The sequence below is a fragment of the Hippoglossus stenolepis genome, chromosome 14, assembly GCF_022539355.2.
Source record: "Hippoglossus stenolepis isolate QCI-W04-F060 chromosome 14, HSTE1.2, whole genome shotgun sequence".
Taxonomy (NCBI): Eukaryota; Metazoa; Chordata; class Actinopteri; order Pleuronectiformes; family Pleuronectidae; genus Hippoglossus; species Hippoglossus stenolepis.
Genome location: NC_061496.1, coordinates 14,023,767 through 14,050,233, shown reverse-complemented (window position 1 = coordinate 14,050,233; position 26,467 = coordinate 14,023,767). Strand labels below are relative to the sequence as shown.

Here is a 26,467-nt window from a genome sequence, read left to right as displayed (position 1 = left end):
TGTTTTAGCATCAGCTGAGGAAAGTTTAGCCTCCCTATGTATTCAACTAAGATTAAAATGTTGAGATATTTATGGGTTGGGCACGATTTGACTGCAGACAGACAAATTAAACCCTGTCTTGTGTGTGTTGAGTGATTATTCTCCATGTTACAATACAGATACTGTTTTTCTGTGTTATTTAGCTTTTTGTTATCATTTAATCTCACTGATCAGACACAGTTTGGTCAGCTCTTTCATCACAACCGTTAAAATGAAATCATTACTGTACCAGTGGTTTGCAGAATTAAAGGTTATATATATGATATTCACTGAAAATAGATGTTGCACTAGCACCAGCTTCTCCGACCAAAACAAAAGCTAATCTGCAACATCTCCCTCCTCTCTTTGAGAGTCTGAGCATCTATGTGAAATGCTTTTGTGATAATATTATGTTTTAAAACTTATTTTAAGGCTGTGCGAAGTCTTGCAGCCCTGAGGACAGCACACTCCCCCAACGGGCTTGCATTGCAGCTAGGTAGCATGTCAAGTGTCAACAGTTTTAAGATGCAATACGTAGCCCCTATATTGTATAAAAATAAGTCGAAGCTGGGTTTTTGGCTTAACAGCACTGTGGTGGTCAGGTGAAAGGTGTGTGCAGTGTCCGTGTGCTCTAAAAGACGTTACCATATGGAAAAATTGTGTCAATAGTGTCATTTTAACGTGACTTGAGATAGAAGTTGGAGCCATCTTGGGTTATAAATGTCGGGTGGGGCAACAGTTTCATAGGGATGGACTCATATGCACGAACATGAATGTGTACCCGGACTGGTTACCAAAATAAACAATAAAGAGGGTCGGATATCAACACACACAGTGTGACCTAATTCTGTTCTCAGGATGCATTTACTCCACTATATCTACACATACATAGTAGTTGGCTGTTACATTAATGTTTAAAATGGAATATAGAATCATTTGCAGTTAAATAATAATATTTGACAGATCAATACAAGTCTATTTTGTGTAATAAGCAATTTTATTCTGTAAATAAATAGTAGACCCATATATGGATGTCCCTTGATACACGTCTTTTTTCAAATGATAATTTAAAGCCTAAATGGTAACCAGGGCAGTAGTTAACCAAAGGAAATTGTGGCTGACTGAAATTATACCTTCTACTCGACTAATTGATTGGTGTTATCTCTCCATTTACTAAATCAACCACAGTGCCCCATCCACTCCACCTGCTTGCCTAGTCAGTATAAATTAATCATAAATTCACATATATAGCATTTAATTGCAGTTGACAGATCATTCTAACGTGTCTTGTTGGTTGTTGTTGGTATGCAAAAAGCTCTATGCAAAGTTTCAACTGTTGGGTCATCAGCAAAATGAAGTCATACCAACAACGACCTAAACATTTTGTTAATTAGTTTGGAGCAGAATCTGGGTAAACGTTTAGTAAATGTTATAAATTGAAACATTTTAAAGTTCTGAACTCAAAATGAGAGTTTTGTCATACCAGGGCATCTAGACAAACCAATTAACCAGTGGAACAGGAGGCTACATTTGTTAACCTCACACTTCTCACAACATGGTGCTTGATTTCTCACCTTACATTCTGTGGTTTCTCACTCAATTCCTCTTCTGAAACAATTCATCTGTGATTGGTAAATGTTAGACACACTCTCAGTTTGTGTTGGAGTATATTTCTGACATTTCCCAGATCCACATAAATGTAACATCTGTTTATGATAAATCACTCGTTAGAAGGAAAGAGGCTTAGTAGAGTACATAACCTGATAGGAAACTGGCCTCAAAAATGATGTGTTGCCTATTTTTGAGGCCTGTGTCATATAAACTTTTACATTTACTTGTTTGGCCTCACCCATATCTCTCTTGAAGAGTTGCATAATGTGCCAAACCTAAAACTCAGTGTATCAGATTCCAAGGATGAGATTTCTGTTTGGTTTGAGACTTTGTTTAAAAGTCAACTATTTTGTTTGCGTTTTAAAATGGTTGCTCGGACCGGCAATGACACATTGTTTGGGCATTTGTTTAGGCTCTCAGGAAGCTGTAATGCTTTATATTGGAAACCTCTCTCTGTTTAAGATTTTTTTACTGGATTTCTACTGGCAATACACCAGTGCTGAGAGTTTAGTTGAATAGATAATGGGTGGCTTGAAAGTCACTCTTCACTCTTTTATTGACTTTTTTAGTTATAAACTCACTTTTGTCTCTATTATGGTCCAGTGTCAATATTCATACTTGTCAGACTGTTAATGGTTATCAAACAACCTGTAATTTCCAGGTGCTGCGTGGTGAGAGGGAGACATTGGGTGCGGCATGCTGAGGCCACTCCCCCTGGCTCAGGATGAGTGTCAGAGATGGCGCTGCCACCATGGCAACGATCGCAGGTGGAGGAGGAGGGGGGAATGGGCCAGCTAACCTTAACGATCACGATGACCGCTCGTACCTGCTCCAGATTTACCCTCGACTGACTGCCCAGCCCTCCAACTGCTGCAACCTCAGGTGAGTGTTCCACAATGTTACTGCTAAAGAACTGGTTTTATTTTCATCTAAAACTAATTTTCTGTATTATTTCATAAAAAACAACAACATTTAGTATTGATCAGACTGTAAATTCTTCTATCAATTAATCAGAGTGCAGAAGGATGCAACAGCAGCCTCTGTGATCACGGATGCTGCCACTGTGCTGGGGCTGGACCCTGGTCGTCTGTATGTGCTGGCGGAGGTGAAGGAATGTGGTGGCGAGGAGTGGGTGCTGGAGGCCGGAGACCAGCCAGTACAGAGGTTTCTGCTGTGGCCTCGGAAAGCCCAAGAGCAACACCATCAGAGACTCGGCTTTTACTTCTTACTGCAGGTAGAGTTGAAAGAACACACTTCACTTTTCTGTCAACCAGTGGATGTAAACCACTGAGAAAAATCCTCTCACTGCCAGACTGTTCCTCTTTGACATTTTAGTAATTTTCAGTGAGAAACAACAAACAAGTTTAACACATTGTCACCCGTTATTTTTATCTACTTCATAAAGATAGTGTGTCAACAGTAAACAACCCATTTTTCTTTTCTTTTCTCTGACCCAGGAGAGGAACCATGATGGTACTATTCATTATGTCCACCTCCCTACTGTGACCAAGGAGCAGGAGGTACAGCGGCTAGCTGCCAGGGGTTTCCTGCCACCCCCACAGGATGACTTTGCAGACCTCTGCAACCTGCCCGCCCTCAATGAGGACAGGATATTAAATAACCTGCGCACACGTTTTTACAAGAAAAAGATCTACACTTATGCAGGCAGCATCCTGATCGCCATCAACCCCTTCAAGTTCTTGCCAATCTACAACCCTAAGTATGTCAAGATGTACGAGAACCACCAGCTGGGTAAATTGGAGCCTCATATTTTTGCTATCGCAGACGTGGCATACTATGCCATGCTCAGGAAGAGAGTCAACCAGTGCATCGTCATCTCTGGGGAAAGTGGCTCAGGCAAGACCCAGAGTACCAACTTCCTGATCCACTGTCTGACCGCACTCAGCCAGAAGGGTTATGCCAGTGGGGTGGAGAGGACCATACTGGGGGCTGGACCAGTCTTGGAGGTAAGACGTGAGATGACAGATGTGCTAACGTCTGTGGTATAAAAGATGGTGTTGGTCTTGTATAAGGGCAAAACAAAACAAAGAATGAAACAAGTGTGTGGTGATTCTCCATGAGCTCTGAGCGTTTCATCCGTTTGACTCATCAGTCACATGGAAATCATCTCATATCACGTGTATCAAATATTTAGTATCCCAGAGTTATTTACGTTTTTGCTATTCATGCTATTCATGCTTGGTGTCCATTCTGCAGTAGCTTCAGTCAGGTGTGAAAAGTATCAGTGTTTTGAATAAACCAGATCTAACAATGACAGCTATTCACCAACTGACTCATCATATTCACACACACACACACACACACACACACACACACACACACACACACACACACACACACACACACACACACACACACACACACACACACACACACACACACACACACACACACACACACACACACACACACACAGGATGTATGTGTAGTGTAATCATAAAAATCATATAAAGGTATCAAAGCCCGTTCTGCAAAGAGCAAATGTATTTTCAGTGACTTAATGGCTCTTTAGCTCAGGGGCTGAGGTTATGGGCCATAAGGAAACGAGTACAGTGTAAAACCCTTTAGCATTAAGACTATGGTGTACTCAGAAAGAAGAAATGAAAAAGAGGATGGGAAGTTGCACCATAAACCTTTTCATGTGGCCTCTTGTCTTTGAAAACGCTGTGTGGGAATCTAGAGGAGACAGGGTTGTTTGTTTGTTCTCCGTGTCTCTGTAGTTTAGAGCAAACAGTGATGTTTATGAACTTATACTTCCAATCAACGCGCTAATCTTTGCCTTGTTGGCTAAATGTTCTTGGAACAATATTTTCTAGATTCTGTTTGAAAAACATAAATGTCATTTGGAGCTGTTGTTGAACAAACACTGGTGTTTCTTTGTTGCCGCATTGGTCAGGTGACTGCGCTTCTCTTCCTGCTTTGAGAAAATACAAGCTTGTACTGACTTGTTCTCTACAACCGCTGACAGGACAGAGTAAACCAAAGCTACAGACAAACTGAGACGGTAAACCTTGTGTCAGTTAAAGAGACAGGCGCTGTGGGGGAAATGTAATAGATTTTTCTATGATATTATTCTCACTGCAGTGTTAAGGCCAGCTGGCTGTTAATGTAGGTGCTCATTTTGCAGACTGTGAACAGGCAGACGCCGGCAGTCTGATCGTCTGAGTCAGACAGGCTGTTGACGTTGCTTAGTTGTCTGATTAATCACGGTGACTGTCTCAATGGTGCACAGGGTAAGGCAGCGCTAATCAGACTAATCACACCAACAGAATAAACATCTTTTCTCACTTACGACTTAACATTGAAAACACACATTTCACATTATGTCAAAACATCATAAACTGTAGGGCTGCAACTAACATTTAGAAATTACCAAAATCAATATCTTCTTATTGTTCTCTCAATTAAACAATCAATTACTTTGTCTATAGATTGTGTATTATCACGTATATAGTTTTGTCAATTAAATGTAATAAATGTTCATATTTTACAAGCTAGAACTTATTACAACTTACATTATTCAACTTTGATTATTTGTCCCTTATGCAGCACACAGTGAAACCGTCAGGGTTAATTAAAAACAGACAAAACAAATATGGGCAGACAAGAAGACCACTGTTGTTTGTTTGTTTGTTTGTTTGTTTGTTTATATTTTCAGCAGGATTATGCAAAAAGTGCTTCACTGATCTGCACCAAACTTGATAGAGGGATCTGGCTGGGTAGAACCCATTAAGCCAGTTAAAGGAGCGTTTTTTACGATTTTTCTCTTTCTCTCAGCATTTCATGTCAATAATGTTTGGATCTTGATGTTAAAAGCTAATATTTATGTTGCTGAGAATTGACAATTTGACAATTACATTACTTCCATTTTCTTTGTATTTTTCTATTGTTAGAGCTACACAGACCTGGAGGACTGTTTGGCTTTGGCGGTGGTATAAAAGCTCCACAGACTGGCATTTTAGTTTAACAAGTAATGGTTGCATCATGAGAAGTCAGTTATTACACTGCATTGTTTTGTACTTTAGTTTAATCCCTGAGCTGTGTTGCAAAAACAGAGTTGACTTTGTTTTGTTAATTTTTTTTGTCCCTGTAATGAAAAACAAGGTCTCCTCTACTTTCACATATGGAAGAATTTACCTCAGACTTCAAGCAGGGTTATTATTGTGAAGTAATTTTCAGCTTTCAACATCCCTCCCCCTCTCTTATAAGGAACAGTCCATTGTGAGAGTAGTTTCAAAATGTACTCATACAATGCATATCTTCAACACTGGACAATTAGACTGCCCTGCAGTTGTTGCTCAGATGAATTAAGCATAATGTTTTGTGTGTGTGTTGGTAGTGTACTGGGTGGCATGAAAGTGTGCGACCCCAGGCTGCACAATCATCTGACCATCATGTAGACAAAAAGCAGAAATGCCTGTACTAGTTTCAGTTCTACAGCCTTCCTTGGAGTGGAGAACTAATTACTCTCAGGCTGATCTGGAAGTAAATCTCCACATATTTTTCTGTTTTATTCACAGTAATGTAGCTAAGAATAGACCTTATAGCCAGGAAAGCCGTGAGAGGAATGTGGTTTATTCAAAGTACAAAATGTTTTGGAAAAGTGAAAAACCCCTGATCCGTAAAAGTTCACTGGAACACTCAATACTATCTAATAAAAAAATAAGGAAACAGAAGTTTGATAGAAACTGGCCACATTTAGTTGTATTACTGACAATAATACAGGGAGGGCAGCTACAGTAAGTTGCACCCATTGTGTATCCATCCATCCATCGTCTGTCATTTCCCTAGCAACTCCACACTCGCTGACTCAGTACTGCACCTTTCATTCACTGAACTGCTGCTCCCTTCACATGCATGTGAATAAGCACCTTCTGAAAGCATCGGTCCCTTGATGTGTGTCACTCTGTCAGTCCTCAGTTCTGGGTGGCTGATGGAGGGAGGCAGGGGGAAGTGAAGGAGAGATTTTCCTCTCCATCAGCAGAGTTCTGGTCCCTTTGGCAGACGCACTGCCACTCTGGTTTTCTCTCCCAGAATTGTGTGTGTGTGTGTGTTTTGCGTGTGTAGTGCGTGTATGTGTCAGCCCAGTCCAGAGCTGTGGTTGAAGGGGCAGACAGGGAGACGGGTTTAGGTTTGCTGGCCTGGTCAGTTGAGGAAGTGGAGACACGATTCCATGTCTGACCCGACTGTCAATCATCCTGGCTGCTGAACAGATGTACGATTCAGCTCTGAGTATCACAGCATCCACATGTCATCAGACAAGTTTAAGGAAGCTATTTCTTTTTCCACAATGTTATGTGCTAAGAGACCCTCCTAGATCGTAGTTGTTAAAAAAAGACTTGTTTGACAACCACCCCCAGCTCCTGCAGCACGCTCTTAAGATGGCTGACATGAAACAAAAGTTCCTTTTACAGAGGAAGCAATAACTCCTCTAAAACTATGTTCCCTGCAGTTTCTCTCCTCTCAAAAAGTCTACCTCTGGTGGTTGTTTCCTGACAACTTCCAGTCCAGACGTTATATATGGAGCGTAGATTTCTATTTTTAGACAGGTTTACTGAAGTTGAGCTGTTTTACTTTGTAGTTTATTCTTTTTGTCTTGGAAGCTTATCAGGTTACAGTGGTGGAAAATGCAAAGTGTGTGTGTGTGTGTGTGTGGATCCTGAAGCTATAGGGGAGGTCTTCAGGCCCGGGTCACATTTTGAGGAGATGAGCTCATCGTGTGTGGTGCCGGACTCTGGCTGTGGGCTGTGTTGCTGGCAGAGTGAATGGTCCCAACCTGAAACCATATGGGAAAGCCTTTGCCCTACTTTAGGGCTTTGCTGCAGTTTGAACAAATGGGCTTCTACCCGGCTAAAAATGACGATTTCACTTGTGAACTGGTCAAACTGGTTGATCATCTTTTACATGTTGTTTTTTTTTGGTGTCTCCGTTTTCATTTAACCAGGCTGTGAAGCCCATTTATTCTTTATGTCAGCAAGGTCCTCCTCGGTGAGAGAGCTGACACATGGGAGGCAACATATTAGAGTTGTGTCTGTAGTCCGGAAATTCAGATCAAGTTTTCCCTGTTACTGTGTATTTATAAGACAACTGTTTGACTAACATTTCCTTGATTCATTCCTGCTCTGAAAACTAAAATTTAACAATTTTAACTAAAAGAGAGAAATCAACAGCAGAACAAGCCGGAAATTATTTAGAAAATACTGCCCTGGTCTTTGGAGCAAATAAAAGCAAATCATCAGAAGACCTGAGTAGCTTGTTTCTAAAGTATCGGTTGTCATTGTGAATCATACGGCCTTGTACTATGACCTATTTCTAACAAGACAGGAAGTAGTTTTAGCCAGACACCTCTGACACACCTTTCTTGCTCATAAGCATTTAATGTTTGGTATGATGCAAGTCATGACTTATTTTTCATTTCTTTCTCATTTGCTTTCAAGGTCAATGTTTCCATTGATGTTATTGACTTAAGTGGTGAAGAAGAGCCAAAAATAGCAAGACTGATGTTAACATTTTTGTACAACTGTATCTCACAGTAAAGTCAAAGTTTTCACTGAGATAAACTTGACTTAGTAACTACAATATAACCTCCTAGTTGTTGCATATTTATGTTAAACCTCTCTTGCTTAGTTCCCCGTCTCCTCCATTCCATCATGTCTCACAACTTCAGACAGGAAGTTCCTATCATCCGGAACCCTCTTTAACAGGAAGCGCCTACGACACGGGAAGTAGCAGCAGCAGTTCTCGCTGCCCCTAGCTCAGAGCCTCGAGGGGCGTGGAGAGACCCAAGTATTGTATTGTTTTTCAGGAAGTGCAGAGGAGTAACTGGCCATTCTGTCTGCTGATCCATTGTTTATCTCTTAGTTATGGGTTGCACCGCTTTATTCCTCAGCTATATTTGGTCAGGCTGGGTGGCATTGTGAGTCTTGGGAAAAGCTGGCATTACTGGGTTTAAGTTGCTGCATCATGCGCACGCGTCATTCATCTCAAACACACACACACACAGACAAAGTTCTTACTGTAATCATATCATGCAGAATCATATTAAAGAGTAGAACATGCTGTTCCTTACAGGCTGAATACAGCTTACATGTAGCAGCATGCTGCAGGCCACTTCAGGGTCTAATAATGGTACCGTGACCACACCACAAGCTGGAGTTTGATGTGGGACCCATCTAGACATGGGTGGAGCAGCTTGAAATGGCTCCAATCTGGTAAAACACCAGACCACAAGAGGAGCAAAACTGGTGCCTGAAAACTTAATCTCCTGGTTGTGTTTCTTTTACTCTATTGTGAATCTTGTTCTTCTGCTTGTAACTGTGATGAAGCTAATGTTAGTGCATGGAAGCGTTTGACCTGATTTTCTGCCTTTGCTTATAATGGCTGTCATCTGTTACAATCAACTACTGCATACTGAATCAATTACAATTTTTTCCCCTCGCAACCAACATTGCCACCACTGTATTTCCACTATGCAGTTGTCATGCAACACAAGTTAGTTTGTTTCCACTGAAGTTGATAATGGCTTTGCCGTTATTACCTCCACCAAGGAGGTTATGTTTCTGTCCGGGGTTGGTTGTTCAATTGTCTGTCTGTTAGTTTGCAGAATACTGAAAAACTACTGGATGGATTGCTAGGGAACTTCGTGTAAGAATGTGATATGGGTCAGGAAATAACCAATTTAAGTTTAGTGCAGATCCAGGAATTTTCTTTTCTTTCTGTACCATCATGATCAACATCTTTATTGATTTCTAATAGAAAAACTCTAACAAATTAGGCATGTTGAGAGGACTGGTGTGTGTGTGTGTGTGTGTGTGTGTGTGTGTGTGTGTGTGTGTGTGTGTGTGTGTGTGTGTGTGTGTGTGTGTGTGTGTGTGTGTGTGTGTGTGTGTGTGTGTGTGTGTGTGTGTGTGTGTGTGTGTGTGTGTGTGCAATTTGGTGCAGATCCAAATAAACATCTGGATCTAGTGAACTTAAATGTGGTCTCATAAGGGGATTGTTAGCCCTTTTATTTGATTATCTTCTCTTTGTAAATGTGTAGTTTGTCTAGGTATGTCATTATCAGTTAGTCAGCATGAAACTCAGTGATGTTCAGTGTAAATATGCTGTATTACAGTGAAAAGCAGCAAATCCTTCACGTTTGCGATGCTTGAACAAAATTGTTTGATTTATTATTTAAGTAATAAACAGTTAAAATACTGCCATATCATTCTGTTGAACACAATAAAGAATATAGAAATATTAGTTTCTGATCTTCATGCAGTAAATTCATGAAATGCTTCAGTATGACCATATCATCAGAACATTCAACATTTTGAATCTAAGCACCAGCCCCTTTAAGCACTGTTGATGCCATTATTGTACCTCAAAGAATCAATTCTTTGTTAACAATTCAGTTGAGTTAAGCTCAAGGGGTTTAAGTGTAGTCGGTGGGATATAGTGGCAGCTTGAAGCATGGCCAAGCATAGAAGAGGAACTGTGTAGAGACGCAGTTGCATTCATTCACTGCCAACATCATGTGATCTCACCAAAGCATTTTTTCACATTCAGGACAACAACAAACAGTGATTATTTTGTCACTAAATACCATTGATGTTTGGCCTCAACATTACAGCTAGGGTGATTATATAGCTCATTACCCTCCTGCAGGGGTTCACCGGTTTATCCTGTAATTAAACAGCATATCAATATATTGGCCTTAAGGACCATGATTTATTTTAGTTGTCTGTGTTAAAAGTGTCTGCCACTGAACGAGTGAGCATGTCCATGTGAAGGTTTGATGAGTTTTCTATGCTGGCCTGCTGTTGTCCTCTGTGAATGTGGGAACCGTTTTTTGGCAGTTGGACTATTGAGTCCTTTTGTGAGTGTATCCCTGCTGTAGTGAGGTGTCGGTGTCGAAGCCTTGGCAGAGCCTGTGGAAAAGTTTAACTGAAGCTCTTTTGAGCACCACTTTTAAAGGATGCAGCAAAACCTCCATGTTAAAGTAGTAAGACCAAGTACAAGCAAAAGTCGAGTTTGAATCTGCATCCATTTGCACACACTGAAACTTCTTTTTTCATCAGGAACCATGAAGTATTCTCTGAGAAATCAATGAAAATATTTTTAAATATGCAAGATTACGCAAATTAAAAAAAAGTGTCAAATATTTCCTGGTCCCTGCCCCCTGATCCGAATCTGCACTGGAATTTAATGGCTTCTTCTACGACCCATATTGCATCCGTTCACCAAGTTTCATGATAATCTGTTCTGTAGGTTTCCTGGTATCCTGCTTACTGACAAACAAACAAACAAACGCTGTAAACATAACCTCCTAGGTGTAGTTAACTAAAAAGAGTATGGGGACAAGTGTGACGACCCACGAGGCACAAAAACTTGTTTCTGTGGAGACTCGACAGCAAATTTAATTTGTTGTTTGCTTGAACATCTTATCTTGTGTACACCATAACACTGTTCCCTTTCACATGTTCTTTTATTTGTTCCTGTTTGTGCAAGGCCTAACATTTAATGTCATTTTAAAGTATATAATTTATACTTTCACATCTCTGCCCCACTTGCTTGTTGAGACACACAACTCGTAAACTCCACTGTTCTCAAGACACTCCCGTGTGTGTGTGTGTGTGTGTGTGTGTGTGTGTGTGTGTGTGTGTGTGTGTGTGTGTGTGTGTGTGTGTGTGTGTGTGTGTGTGTGTGTGTGTGTGTGTGTGTGTGTGTGTGTGTGTGTGTGTGTGTGTGTAAGGAGGATATGATATTTATTCTTGTACGTCTGGCTCTGTTGAAGTAGAAATATTTGAGGGAGCAGGCTGCCAGAGGTGACAGCTCACCACTGAAAGGAATCAGTTAAAACAGTGTCGGACGTCATGAAATGGTCCCTAGCTATTCATACTCGCAGCATGCACACACTGCAGAATGCTAAACCACCCTGCTGTCTGTTTGTGACCTATCTCTCTCTTCTTCTTTACTTCTCACTCTTTCTTCACTCTTTTTCTTCCATAGCTACCCGTTACAGCACCCGTATTTCATAAGAATGCAGATCAGACCACGTTTCTCGCAGGACATGGTTTGGCAAGCTGTCGCTCCGTTTCCTCATACCTGCTGAGCCTTCCAGCCAATTAGATCACTCACCAATGGGCATGTTCGAATACGAATGATGCAGTGACATGTTTAGCATTCCCTCCATGCTACAGTGGTCTGGGCTTTGCAGAGATTTCCAAGGGTTTTGTTTTCTTGGCTGCAATGTTTGTTTAGTAAAGATGATCAAGACAGTACTGGGCACTGTGGGCAGCACTGAGCAGTGAGGCTCTCTGGAGAAAGAGCACCAAAACACGCTTTACTGAGCCTCAAAGCTGGAACAGTGATGGCTTTGTACCCTTTAAGCACATTTGATATATTTAGAATAAATCTACAGTTTTACACATTATGTACCTACATGCTAATGACAAAACTTTACATACACATAGAATAATTTGTGATATATACACACAGAGTAAAAAAAACGAGCGAGCAAGACATCCCAGAAAATGAGAGGGTGGGTAGGAGCCTTGTCTGAGCAAGTCCAAGTCAACTGAAGATAAAATATTCTGTTCTCTGATAAGAAAAAAATAGTATCTCTTTCATCAAGAACAGCTCTTGCCTCATACTTCCCTGAAATACTATCTGATAATGACATTTTGTTTGTACACAGAGAAAATAAAGGTTAGTTGTTATATTGGTGCAAATTGGTAAAGAGTAAAGAAAAGTTTTAGTAATACAAGAAAATGTATGTAAATCTAGGAAGCCAGGCATGCTGGAGCCGAGGAATTGAAAATAGGTCAACAGTCCGTCCTAAGGAATCTCAATCAGACCCTGTGTGTGTGTGTTTGTGCCCCCTAACTCTAATCATGCCCAACACCACTGTATCAAATTCACCCTGCAACTGCTTTTGGTAGACTCAATCTCCTATTTAACATGCACTGAATCAACTTCCCCTGTGGTGGCCTTTTGTTGAGTGTCTGTGTGTGTGTGTATCTGTCTTTCTGTAACCATGGGAGCATGTGCATCATGAAGGGGGGGGGGAAGAGTGCTATTCTGTTACCGTATCAGTGCAATAAACCCCTGGCTGGGTTAGCATGAGCCTGAGGCCTGGAGAGTAACCCTGGTCCTCTCTGTCTGCTATACAGAGAACGGCTGTCCCAACCTCATTTATCATCACTGACCTATGCTCTCTGTCTCTCTCTCTCTGTCTCTCTGCTCTTTCTCTGTGCTATCTCTCTCTCTCTGTGTCTATTTCCCTCTCTCTATCTCTCTATCTCTCTATAGCTCTCTCTCTCTCCTACTCTCACACACACACACACACACACACACACACACACACACACTGATCAAGAGAATGAGGGGGAAAGGGTCTTCAAGGAGTGAAAAGAAAGAGATGGATGGCAAGAGAGTGAGAGGAGGGCAAGAGGGGACAACGAGTTGCAGATGCTCACTCCCCCTAAAACCCCAAAGACACACACACACACACGGTCCCACCCCCTTCTGTGGTCTCAGCTGCTGTTTAAAAACAAGATTTAACCCCTGCACTATCCAGTTTCTTTGTTACCATGGTGATTTGTTGCTGTTGTTGACTCCAGTAAGGGTGCTGAAAGATCTGCTGACTCAAAGGTGCACTCAGTTTTGTTGTTGCACCTCCATGTTAGGTTTGAAACTCGGCACATTTCACAGTTGGTTTTCAAAACATCAATAGTGACCAAGGCTTAAAAATCAAGCCTGATGCGATGCTCCGAAATCATTAGCGGCTTTTATTCTACGTGTGTCTTCATCTAAATCATTTTGATTGATATGGTAAAAATATCAAGAGGTAAAACAGCTGTGGTAACTTTGCATTAGTCTGGATAAGTTGTTGATTTGTATCTGTGTATGTTTTTGACTTAATCCCTTAAATTTAACATGTGTTTGTGTCCTTTGTTGTTTTTGCTAGGCCTTTGGAAATGCCAAGACGGCACACAACAACAACTCCAGCCGCTTTGGTAAATTTATCCAGGTTAACTATCTGGAGAGTGGAGTGGTCCGAGGGTGAGTAATTAAAACCGGCTCCGTGTGTGTTTGTTTGTGTCTTTGCAATTAACTACTTTCGAATTACCATGCACAAACCTTAAATGTTTTATGTTCTGTATCTTCCTCCTTTTGCTCGTCATCACGGTTGTCTACCTCTATAATCTCTTCCTCTTTGCTCTTGTTACTGCTGGTCATGTGGTTCCTCATCTGTGCAGTGTGTGTTTATGTTTGTGTGGGCACCGAAACTTTCAACCACTAGCATGTCCTTCCTTTTTCTCAGCATTCAAACTCTGGTTAGTAGCTGCATCAAAGTCTGGTTGGCTGTGTCACTTCCTCAGTTCCTCATCAAGAGAGCGGAACAGCTGCTCAGAATAATGTCTTAAAAAAGACGACATGTTATAGAAGGGTCAGGAGAAGAATGGCTGTGGAGAACATTCTATACGCTATGTGGACTATAGACAGACAGGATGAGATTTTTCACACGGGTGTATATGCTGAAGTTTCACTCTATAAATAAAATATGATTTGAAGTGTGCAAATGCCTGTGGTGACAGCTGCTAAGCTCCACAGTAAGTGGGCATCCCCGACCTGATTATCCCCTGATGGCACCAGGTCACATTGTGCTCTATTGATTTTCTTACCCTGAGAATGGTTTGTAAACCAATCCTGAGAGTGTCTCTTTGGTGGTTGGGGCTTTTCTGTGCTACAGACTAGTTCCTCCCTGAATAACAGAGTGTGACTATGAAACTTAAGTTTAAAATTCTAGCTAATTTAGCTTCTTGCTAAGGCTAGTTTTAACTTATAAGCCTGTCACATTGTCATGTGTTTCTGTCCCAGTGTCAGTGCTTGTAACGTGGCTGCGTCATGTGATGCACAAAAATGTCACTAAGATTAAAAGACCATGTCTGAAAATAAATAATAATTATTCATGTTGATGATGCATTGTGTTAGATCCCCATTTCTTATTTCATGGACCATTGGAAATTTTCGTGGTAAGGCATAATAGTGATAACTATATTTATTTGTAATTATCTTATCTTTATCCATAACAATAATTATTGTTACTTCCATTAATGTTATTATTCGGTCAACCTTAAAGTGAACTCGCTTAGATCAGTAGTTCCCAAATGAGGAAAACATTTTTTTTGTTGAAAAAGCATAATTATTACAAAAGACAAAAGCTAGTACTTACATTTACAACAGTGCAAATAACCATGCAAATAAAAAACATATCTGCTTTCCACGTACCTTTTGTACTCACATGACCCTTCAGGTGGTTATGACTGATTAGTGGCAGTATCAGTTGCAGCAGATCAGTTTACAGCAACACAGGAAACGTTTGCACTAGGTCTTTTTTTTGTTGTTGCAAACTAGCTTAAATCAATATCCTTTGTGTCCTTCAACCAGCTCCTGTAATAATGTGGCTTGTATGTCCCTTTCACTGTTATTTCTGGGAATGGTAGTTGGGAACGTCTCACTTGGACAAGGAAATATTAAAAACTAAAACACCTCACATAGTTACCTCCAGGTTACGTGTTCGAGAAAACCTCTGCTTCACACCAGTAAAGTATTCAGAGGATCACGACAGCCCTGCTCTGTAGACTTAACAAAGACTGCCTGTCTATCTTTCCATCTCCAGTGGCAGCCATTCAGACAGTCAATAGAGGAGATTAACAAAGGGAAGGCTGCTGTTCCACTCTGCTCTGCTTTCTGAGCAGACCCACTCACTGACAGACGGGATGTTTTTATGCTCTCTCTCTCTCACACTGACTCTCTGTGCGACTAATCCTTCCTCACTGGGACTGAGTGTAATGGAGCAGGACCATGACAAGCAACTCCCACTTTAGTGGAGGTGTAAAAAGGAGCTGGTGTATGAGTGACAGATGCCTGAGAGCTAACGTACTGTATGTGTATGTTACTGTTCTCTAATCAGCTCGTATAAATAAAAAGCCAGCCTTACTTTTAGGTTAATATCACATTTACATATTGTTTCCTGTCGTGGCCCTTTGAGTTAATCAGGTATCCATCTTGTTGCTCAGAATCCATTGAGAACGACCTTCAAAAACATATGTATACTGTATATCATGATTTAAATATAAAATTCCTCCCACATGTACAAAAAACTCAAAGGAAACTGGTTCAAATTCCTTGTTTGGACGTTTTTCAAGAAGATGCAACATCAAGCAATACATGTTCTTATGGCTGATGTTTCTGTGGCTTTCTAAAAGCCTTTGATACAACTGATGTCTGATGCGATATGTTCAAAAAGTATTATCAGCTTAATATGAATTCTTGCCAGTCACTCAGGACATGCCAAAAGGCTGTGTCCTGTCTAAACATCGAATACATTTTCACCATAGCCAAGGAGGATATTTTTCCATTGGGGTTTGTCTGTTTCTAAGTTACTTTGCAGGATTGAGAATTGTGGTGGGGTGGGGGCATGAGCCAAGGAAGAATAATCCAGTGGATCCAGGATTTTTTATTTCTTTAAAATGGTGAGATAGGGCGTTAGCCTTGGTAGAGGTATGCACTCTACGATCACCCTTCTAGTTAAACATATTTTGAACTTATTCTGTTAAAGATTAATCGTAACTATTCTTATGTTAAGATCAAATGGTATTTATTTGCGTATCTGTGGTCTTAGTCAACTAAAACAAATCTCAACATCGTTAATTGACTTCATAACAGTGAAAATTAAAAATGGCCACCAGTGGATCAGTACAGTAGATGCACAGTACGTCTATAGTTGAGGCATCAGTTTTAGCAGATGGACACCGCAACCTTTCTCACAGCACAGTTCTATTCTTAGTGTATCATGACGACTGGCGTCAGTGTTGTATTTGCTTGGCTATAGAAAAAAACAACTGTGACTGATTTGCAGTCTGATTTAGACCACCTAATGACCTTGGCCTGGTGCAGTGGGTAAATACAGCTACTTTTAAAACGGCAACTCTCATGACTGCAGAGGTCTGACAGTATAAAGCGTACAGTACCTCTACCTCTGCAGCCGCCTGCCAGTGTCCCCAGTCCGTCTTTACTATACAATGGAGTTAAATAAATGAACACCAGAGTTGTCTGGTTTTTGCTGCGTGTCTGTCTGTGTGTTGCTACGTGTGTGATGTGTTGTGCCATGCATGGGACCCTATCTGAAAGCTTTGTTCACTCTTTGATTGATCCGGCCATCTGTCCTCATTTCCCCCTCCTGCTCCTCCCCTCGTTGTTTATTACCAACCCACTTTCACATGTGACCCGACAAAATCCACATACTCACAGAGAGACAGAGCTGAGTGACCCATAGTGTTAATTGATTAATCCTCTTTGTTTTTTTCTTCATCCACTTTTCTCTTGTCCTCTTTTCTTTCCTCCTCATCTTTCTTTTCCTTTATTTAGGGCTGTGGTGGAGAAGTATCTCCTGGAGAAGTCTCGGCTGGTCTCCAGAGAGAAGAACGAGAGGTGAGGAGAGACGGGCAGGGTCTTAACCCATTGACCCCCACTGACCTTCATGGGGCCCTTTGTACAAACATGGGGAGTTTCTTTGCAGGAGCCTCTGACAGTTGGATATGAAGTTCAGCTGAAGGCTGCTGTCTTTAGTCTTTACACTTGTACACCCATATATACACATACTCACATATTGTTGCTGTCAGACTCCATTTTATTATCTCCATATTTTTGTTTATGTCATAAATCAATTCTGTTAGTCAGCCTTTACCTTTGTACATAAAAAAAAATTCTTAACTAATCGGTATTAACTAGAGCTTGTGACAAAATCTTGTGGTATTCAGAATTTCCTTCACAAAATATAGTTTGGTTTGGCCTGTGATTACAGTTTTGTCTGAGTTAAAAATTACCTCGCTACACAAACAAATGATAAAGGGGAAAAAAATCCCTCTCCTGTCAGTCATTTCTGAGAGACACCGCCTCACTGGTGACTCATGTCGTCACTTAATCTTCTGTCACGTTGCTGTTACTCACAGTGACATTCACTCTGTTCACTGAGAGACAGTCTGTAAGGAAAGAGAGAAAATCCTCCACTGTGTTTTCATTTTCTGTGTGATATAATCACTGAAGAATGAATCATTACCACTACTTATTTCTTACATTAGTGAAACCAACAGAACACCCTGACCCTACCAATATACTAGAGCAAAGCCTTATTCACAACACTGTGCTTTAACTGTTACTGACACAGGAAGACTTTTCCAAACATCACGAGTTTAGTTTGATCTCTTTCTAGTTTATATTTCCACAGATACACACAAACACTCATGAGTGTTGCTCTGTAATCCTGTTATCTACCACTGAACCGCTCAGCCAGCTCAGTTGATGCTTTGTTTAAAAACACACTGTAGCTTTTTGGTTGGTGTTATTATTCAGGCGCTTCCTTTCCAGATTTCTCCAGCTGGTTTTGAAAAATGAAGTCACCTTTCATTGACAAACCTGCCTCTGTATCCTCCAGGCTATGACCAGTGTACTGTCAATAACAAGCTGCTGTTGACAGAGCTTCTTGCCTGTCGAGTCAGGGAGGAAATCTACTGTATGATGTCATCGTTTCTTAGTAATAGGTGTGGATCATTGCACTAATAGGCTGTCACCTGAGTATCTAATGTACCTTCCCATTGATACCACGCATGGAAAACTGAGATTTACCTCGCTGCGCTCCATTGTCTTCTGTCTATTAGCTTTTTACAATGAGTTTTAGCAGCAAACAACCCCTCATTTATGACCACAAACATATCCACTGATAACCACTCCCCAGATCATCAGACAAACAGCATGATGGAAGCACATATGAATTAGTTTATCCAATGAAGTGATTGATTTTACATGTATCACTGTGTTGTTTTTTCCAGGAACTACCACGTGTTTTACTACCTGTTGTTGGGAGCCTCAGAGGAGGAGAGGAAGGAGTTTAAGCTGCTGCCGCCTGAAGAATACTTCTACCTCAAGCAGGTACAGTGCTGCGCTTCTGTTGCATCACATCCAGCAGTTTACACCCAATCCATTATTTATTTATTTTTTTTAACTTAATTTCGCTAGTGCAGTGCCTGTTCTAAAAAATGCCTGTTTGGAATGGGCTGGTCGCTTGGCCTGTGGTGATGCTGGTTGCAGCTTTCTTTCTAAAACTGTTAAAATGATCCACAGAACCCCACGATGATTTGTTCACTTGTTTATTCAAAGTTCACAGAACCCCAAACTGGAAAATCAGTTGTTGTTGCTGTTGTCATGATCGACAACATCACTTTCGTTGAGTGTCAGCCGACGCAGCTACAGAGCACTGGTCGCCTGTTTATTTAGAGTTAATTAATATTAAATGAATCGCGTGTCCAAATCACAGCAAATGGGACACAACGCTGCCAAGTGTGAAGCCGATAAGATGAAAGGCTTTGCGAGATATGCGAGCTACATACAGAGATTCCTGAAATTAGTAGATAGATTTATTCTGCCTGCACTGTTTAGTCGGATCAATCTTATAAATATTCACTTCTACAACTCTAACCTGTTGTAATTCACTGTTCGTAGACCTGCTATTCATTCAGACTGTCAGGCCTCTGAATAAGCCGCTGTCTACAGTCCCTGTTCAGCGCGCACATGTGAACTGCATGTTAATCGAGCTGTCTTTGTTGTCTCACTCGTTAATATGCCTCTCTATCTTCACCTCTCTCCTTTCATTCGCCTCTGATCTTCCTGTTTATTTTTCCATTTCGTGTTATGCTTTCATTGTCTCATCTACATCGACTGCCCTACTAACTGTCTGTCTTTCCTCGCAGCAAAACTTTAAGATCGAGGATGAGGAAGATTTGCGTCATGACTTCGAAAGGCTGCAGCAGGCAATGGAGATGGTTGGCTTCCTTCCTGCCACCAAGAAACAGTAAGTGAACATGTCCAGTGTAATGTGTGTAATGCAGGAGCCTGCTATTCTTTCCCCCTCAGTCCTTAAAAAGTTATTTTGGTCGAAGCATCGAGTCATTTGACTAAAAATATAAATTACAACAAAGATACTTTTTAGCGAGTCAACTTCACAACAGTAGTTTCATCTAACAGACGAATGTAGCAGTTTATTGGAGAGAGTGTGAGAGACAAGGAGTCTATTAATTTTTCACATAAATAGATGATGAGGCCGAAGAGGAGCAATGCAGTCGCTGCATGTGTCATATGACTGATACTTAAGTTTATCTAATTCTTTTGATGACTATGTTGCAGGATCTTTTCTGTCCTCTCTGCCATCTTGTATCTGGGCAACGTGACCTACAGGAGGAAGTCAACCGGCCGAGACGAGGGGTTGGATGTGGGACCACCAGAGGTCCTGTCTACGCTGTCTGATCTGCTAAAGGTAACACATTTGTGTGTCTCTTTGTGAATCCATTTATCGCTTTGCCTGTGAGTTATGTCACTGTCAGTGTTAAGAAAGTATACAAAAGCACGCACATCTAAACACTTGGTGCTGGACAGAAGTGACGGAAACTTCCCACCTACCTGAGATGTCAAGCTAATACGTTTTTGGAAGCCTCAACTGATTCCTGTCTTCTGACTGTTGTTGGCATTAACCTGTGGGTGCCTCTCTCAGGTTAAAGAGGAGCTGCTGGTCGAGGCGCTGACGAAGAGGAAAACAGTGACAGTCAATGACAAGCTGATCCTCCCATACAGCCATTCTGAGGTGAGCACCAGTCTCTGCAACATGTCATAACAATAATAATGTTCACATACACACTGATAACGGCCTGTTTATTCCTTGTGCCTTCCTGCTTCTTCCTCTCTATTGATACCTACTGTAGATGTCTTTGTACAGTCAGTTAGTCATGTTCAACATTTGGACTTTTTGATTTTTAAATCCTCATACACATTTCTCTCTATCTGTCTTTTTTGTGTTTTGATATAGTCTCCTTCCAAAGACACACTGTCAAACTGCACCTGTGCGTCTCTTCTCTTATGCTCAGTTTTGTTCAAGTTTTTCTCACTGTTCATATCCTCCACTCCTTCTCTCATCAGGCCATCACAGCCAGAGACTCCATGGCCAAATCTCTGTACAGCGCCTTGTTCGACTGGATCGTCCTACGCATCAATCACGCACTGCTTAACAAGAAAGACATGGAGGAATCTGTTCCAGTGAGACTCATACGCTCTCACACTGACACACAAAATACATGCAAACAAATATATATATGCACATTGTAAAACCCTATAAATAATATATCTCTATGTTCGGCTGGTGTCTTGTTTTACAGTGCTTGTCCATCGGTGTCCTGGACATTTTTGGCTTTGAGGACTTTGCGACAAACAGCTTTGAGCAGTTCTGCATTAACTATGCAAACGAGCAGCTGCAGTATTACTTCAATCATCACATCTTCAATCTGGAACAGGTGAGATCATTGGTTTATGTCCCTCGTCTTAAAATAATTTAACGTGAAACTGAGGCCAGTAGGTTTACTTCCCTGTAATTCAAACTTACAACTGTTTTCACTTCTGCGTATTCTCCTGCACCATAAATGACTAAAATGATGACTCATCGAGAGTTTCTTGATCTCTGATAGGAGGTTAAGTCACATGGCAGTTATTCGTATCCCTCAGAGTTCAGGATTATGATAAGAATACAAATGAAAGTTGAATTAATTATTATAATTTTTAATAATTTAGTCAAATGTTCAACTGCTCCATCTTTTTGGCACATGCAGTACGAATATTTTGAGAGATTAATTGGTTCAATAACTCAAAAAGATCATCACGACTTTTCCATTGAGCTGGTCCATGAAATGCCCCGTCCTGTCTCACGCAGGAGGAGTACCAAGCAGAGGGAATCACGTGGCACAACATCGACTACACAGACAACGTGGGTTGTATCCACCTCATCAGCAAGAAGCCCACTGGTCTGCTTTACCTGCTGGATGAGGAGAGCAAGTAAGACACAGCTACAGATGACTCACTCTCTATTCATGTCTAAGGCATTTGTTAATGAATAAAGTTTGTTTAAATTCAGTTGAAGCCTTTCCATTTATCTCTTTTCTTTCTTCTCTGTGTTCGTGCCCCAGCTTTCCCCACGCCACAGATGAGACTTTATTGGCTAAATTCAAGCAGCAGCACCAGGGCAACAAATACTTTGTCGCCACAGCCGTCATGGAGCCCGCCTTCGTCATTCGCCACTTTGCTGGAAAAGTCAAATATCAGATAAAGGTAAGCAGGGAGATGGATAAGCCACAGGTGACACGACAATAGTTGATTCCTTTAAATTCAAAGGATTTGGTTGTGAATTTGTGTGTTGATGGTGTAATTTGCTCTATCTTTGACGTCACCAGGATTTCCGGGAGAAGAACACAGACCACATGCGTCCTGACATTGTGGCGTTGTTGCGGAGCAGTGATCGTGCCTATGTTCGGCAGCTCATCGGCATGGACCCGGTTGCCATGTTTCGCTGGGGCATCCTGCGCGCCACCATCAGAGGCCTCGCTGGTTTCAATGAGGCTGGCCGTTCCTGGGCTGCCAAAACATCCGGTACGTTATCAGTGTACCACTGTCACCCGGTCATGGGTCAAATTCGATTATAGTATTTTTGCCTCTTGTTATTGGCAGCATACACATTCCATCTGAGAATAACTTAAAACTTCAATCATTGAAGAATTAATTTCTCTATGCAACATAGATTTAGTTTATCAGTTTTACTTTCTAGTATTCAAAAAGTTTCATATCATAGCTGTGTCCTCAGACCACTACTGCATTTTATAACAAACCTCCTGACTACTGCAGTTTCTCTGCTGTCTGCTGTGGTCAGCACCCAGAGGAATATGTTCAGAGTTCAGAAACGTGAGGCTTTAGGAGATTTTGACATTTTCGCTGCAATTCTCAATCCTCCAGACTATTTTTGTGCTCTCAGACACAGCCCATTGACGTAGGAGCCTTTTTATGTGGATTAGCAAGATTAAATTAAGAGAAAAAAAGAAAACAACAAAAACTGCTGCAGTCATGTGCCTCTGATCAACCTTTATGGTGCCAGAGAGCCTGCTTATGATAAATACACTGTTTCACTTGTTATTCTGTGTTATGTTTCAGGTGTTGTCCGTCCAGTCTCCAGAACTCCTTTAGGAGAGCTTCAGCGTTCCAATGCCCCAATAGAAAGACTGTACAAGTAAGTAATGTACATAACTGAATATGAAACGTGTCTCACTTGATCTTCTTGGTTTTGGTTTTCTAACTATCAGGTCTGTTTCCTTTGGAGGAGTCGGTCATCTATAGATCTTTGGGAGGTGGAGCAGACTGTCCTGTTCATTTTGTGTTCAATGTCTTTGTTACCCCTCACTGTCATGAAACACACACTGATTACATTCCCAGTTTGATGGTCCTTGTTGATGGTGAAGGAAATGTTTAAAATGGTTGGTGAACTGTGGACCTCCTCATGTCTTTGGTGCTGGATGAGATGATGAAGAATAACGTCCGAGGTCTTCTGCAGCTGTTTATCTGAATTATTAAATCTCATTTGGGCTGAATCCACAAAAACGCAGTTTTTAGCATCACCCTGAAAGACAAATCTTCTCTCACCTCATTTAAGTCACCAACGTCCTCTCCACCCTTTGGTGACCCCAGTGTGTGCGGTTCTCTCCTCTCCCCTCCACAGACGAGCTTCTATGCTCGATTTCTACTTTGATCCCTCAGAGGAGCGCACTCTAGAGGCCTTTGAAGACATCTTTGCTAGCTATGAGAGTAAGAAGTAAGTGAATTTGGTGGACAAGGGAAAAGGATTGAAGACATGAGGCTTGGCAGGAAGGAAATGTGCTCTGTTTTGGGTAAAAGATACAGGTTTCCTTCATTCTCTGAGTTTTCTCCCATTTAAAAAAAAAAAAAAAATCTGAATCTTAATTTATAGCTGTTTAATATATATATGGATCTGTTTCCTTATTGGAAATTCAGTACAGCAGTATAACAGAGTACAGCAAAGATTTTACCTTGAATTATCTCTCTACCTTCACTGTAATCTCCGTCTTTTCTCTAGCTCGCTCTCTCCTTCCTCACGCTTGTTATTCCGGCTATAGCGCACAGGAAGGTGTTTGTACTGGCCTTCTCTGATTAGCCACCCAGATTACTTACATCATCTACAGACCGCTGGAAACACACGTGTATTCATAGGCGTACAGGGAACCCAAGCCAAATAGACAAAGTAAATTAGAAGAGCCTTCTCAGGAGGGAGAAGACCCATGGGGAATATCAGTGGGTCCTCTGAACCTCGACTTTTCTACCTCCTGCTTCCAGATCTGAAACTGCTGGGTTATGATTTTGAGGACTGATACCTCAAGTGATTGTTTAACCTTTAAGCACATAATTGAATCATCCAGTCTGTTCCAGATCTGCAATAACTGAGCAGTAGAAGTCAGATTCACTGTGACTCACGTACTGTATATGTTGCCCATTTCCTTCGCTGCCTCGCCTCCTCTGTCTTTATGGTTATTCATGGTAAGTATGGAAAAGCATTGCATGGACAAGCTCTGGGACATGGAAAAAGTCCCCCATATTAACCTCATCAGACTCAGTGACCAGTGTAACACCAGCTCTATTAAAGGACCATGAATTAAAAAAAAAAACAACCTCACCAGTAACAACTTACAGTCACACAACCAGTAACAGCCCCAGCATGGAAACAGTTGGCCGACCACACTGAACGTCATCTAAGCTCTGCATGTTAACTACCACAGTGGCAGGGATATGGGCGTGAATACGACCCAACATGCCCCAGTGACTCTTTGTGTGCGTGCGTGCGTGCGTGCGTGCGTGCGTGCGTGTGCGTGTGCGTGTGTGTGTGTGTGTGTGTGTGTGTGTGTGTGTGTGTGTGTGTGTGTGTGTGTGTGTGTGTGTGTGTGTGTGTGTGTGTGTGTGTGTGTGTGTGTTTAAAGGGATATGGCAGCATGGTTGGGTGGTCTTGTGGTTTCCACGTACATAAACACAAACAGTGTGTTATTATGCTTTGTGGGTTATTCTTCACGGATGAAGAAAGAGTGAAAGCTAAAGTTTCTCTTGATATCAGACCCCCAACTATCCTGCTACGTGAGTTCCTCTTTTGGGTTTTTGCGGTGGTGTGTTTTCTTCTAAGGTGTGCTAACAGTGATGTTCTATCACTCCCCCGCTTCATGGGTGTTTTTCTCCCTTTCCTTCCTCCTTTTGTCGGCTTTTCAAATCTTTCTCCTAATTTCCCCCTCCCTCCTCCCTCCTCCCCTCTCCCTTCCCTCTCCACACTTGCTGTGTGTGGTTGCGGTGTGATCAGAGACATGCATGCGGAGATCATCAGCTCCATTAAGAACTTGCAGCTGGACGGCGAGGACCCGCGCAAGCTGCTGCAGTCCTGGGGTCGTCTCCGCTTCCCGCGACACGTTCTCCAGTGAGTCTGCAGACAGACGCGGCATCAGCTCTTCTCCAGATCAGTCCAGTCTAGTCGGGCTCAGGCAGAACATGCCCCTGTTAGATTTATTATTACAAACACAACATCGACTATCTTTGATGTATTTTATTGTATTTTCAGGTTTTGTTTAATTAGTTTAACTCAACCTGCCATGCATAGTTGTAGCTGTCATGTTTACAACCACTTCTCTGAATGGAACACTAACGTCTCATGTGATCGTCACACCAAACACTCTCCTGCTCCAGTAGCAAACATTACATGAGTGGCTCCGTTTGTAGATAGTGTCTAGTGTTCTTGAAGGCTGTAGCCGAAACGCCTTGAATACATCACTTTGTTAACTGCTGCATGAACATCATCAGACGTCTGCAGGCATGTGAGGTCTTTTGGAGCATCTTGTGAAAATATGTGCCAGCGGCCTTCGCAGCATGTTAGAGTTTACAAGTTCCTGCAGTCTGACACTTAGCAACATAGGCAACATGAACATAAATTCCTGGCTCTGTATGTGATAGTGAAAGCAAGAGTGCATGGCTGTCTGTATGGTGAGTATGGTGTTTGTTTAGATTTTGTCATCCCATCATCATCCTCTCCTCCATCATCATGTTCCATCACTCGTTTGTGCCTTGCCACTGCCCGTCATTCATCCTTCTTCCAGGTTCCAGCCTCGATTTATCACTGACTGACAGCGCATGATGAAGTCGCCCGTCCCTACTAACCCACTTTCTCACACTAAACCAGCTTCTCTTCTCCATCCCCCTGCCTCAGCTTTGAACACTTCACGCCATCTAACTCACACTGTGATTTTTTTTCATCTTTTCTACAGGAAGAACAAGAGCACCAAACAGAAGCAGGTCATCCCCAAGGTAAACCTGAGTTTAGTAAGATCAGAGATTAGGGACAAATAAAAAGAAAATGCTGCTCTAGTCATATAAAGCATTCTGGTGAATTTCATTAGTTTGCCCTCATTTTGATAGAATCATAATAACTGAATGCATGTAGAAAATCAATTCACTCTTGAATGCATGCTGTGCAGAGTTTGCTGGATTCTCGGTCTCTGAAGTTCATTGTGAGTCTGACGCTGCACGATCGCACAACCAAGTCTCTGCTGCACCTGCACAAGAAGAAGAAGCCCCCGAGCATCAGTGCCCAGTTCCAGGTATAACACCTCAACCAATCAGTATCGTCATTATTTGTTATATAAATATTCTCATTGTACACAAACACTCCCTCCAAACAGTCGCCCTGATGATTCATGAAAACTCTTTTCTGTTTCCTTTAGACTTCTCTGACCAAACTCCTGGAGACTCTGAACAAAGCCGAACCTTTCTTCATTCGCTGCATCCGCTCCAATGCAGAGAAGGTGAGACTCTGTCTTATCATTTGATCTTAAATATCCTCTGTTCAAATCCTGAAATTTTA

The 26,467-nt window shown here is 41.6% G+C and overlaps 1 protein-coding gene across 8 annotated transcripts in view; it reads left to right on the top strand.

Moving 5' to 3' along the window:
* Positions 1-26,467, top strand: part of LOC118120868 (unconventional myosin-IXb) — a 56,018-nt gene that overhangs the window by 18,842 nt on the left and 10,709 nt on the right. For 5 of the 8 annotated variants that reach the window (XR_007034811.1, XM_047342870.1, XM_035176278.2 and 2 more), the window contains exons 2-20: positions 2,291-2,511; positions 2,644-2,863; positions 3,087-3,596; positions 13,601-13,695; positions 17,068-17,130; positions 18,528-18,627; positions 19,446-19,546; positions 19,879-20,008; positions 20,243-20,332; positions 20,665-20,781; positions 20,901-21,035; positions 21,449-21,570; positions 21,702-21,843; positions 21,966-22,161; positions 22,717-22,792; positions 24,917-25,030; positions 25,872-25,911; positions 26,082-26,204; positions 26,328-26,408. Coding sequence is in view for 7 of the 8 variants with exons in the window: in XM_047342870.1 (XP_047198826.1) it covers positions 2,354-2,511; positions 2,644-2,863; positions 3,087-3,596; positions 13,601-13,695; positions 17,068-17,130; positions 18,528-18,627; positions 19,446-19,546; positions 19,879-20,008; positions 20,243-20,332; positions 20,665-20,781; positions 20,901-21,035; positions 21,449-21,570; positions 21,702-21,843; positions 21,966-22,161; positions 22,717-22,792; positions 24,917-25,030; positions 25,872-25,911; positions 26,082-26,204; positions 26,328-26,408 (2,613 nt within the window). In the remaining variant the exon portion in view is untranslated. Of the gene's footprint in view, positions 1-2,290; positions 2,512-2,643; positions 2,864-3,086; positions 3,597-13,600; positions 13,696-17,067; positions 17,131-18,527; positions 18,628-19,445; positions 19,547-19,878; positions 20,009-20,242; positions 20,333-20,664; positions 20,782-20,900; positions 21,036-21,448; positions 21,571-21,701; positions 21,844-21,965; positions 22,162-22,716; positions 22,793-23,278; positions 23,372-24,916; positions 25,031-25,871; positions 25,912-26,081; positions 26,205-26,327; positions 26,409-26,467 lie in introns of all 8 variants that reach the window. The other 3 variants (XM_035176282.2, XM_035176279.2, XM_035176280.2) reach the window with 2 other exon arrangements.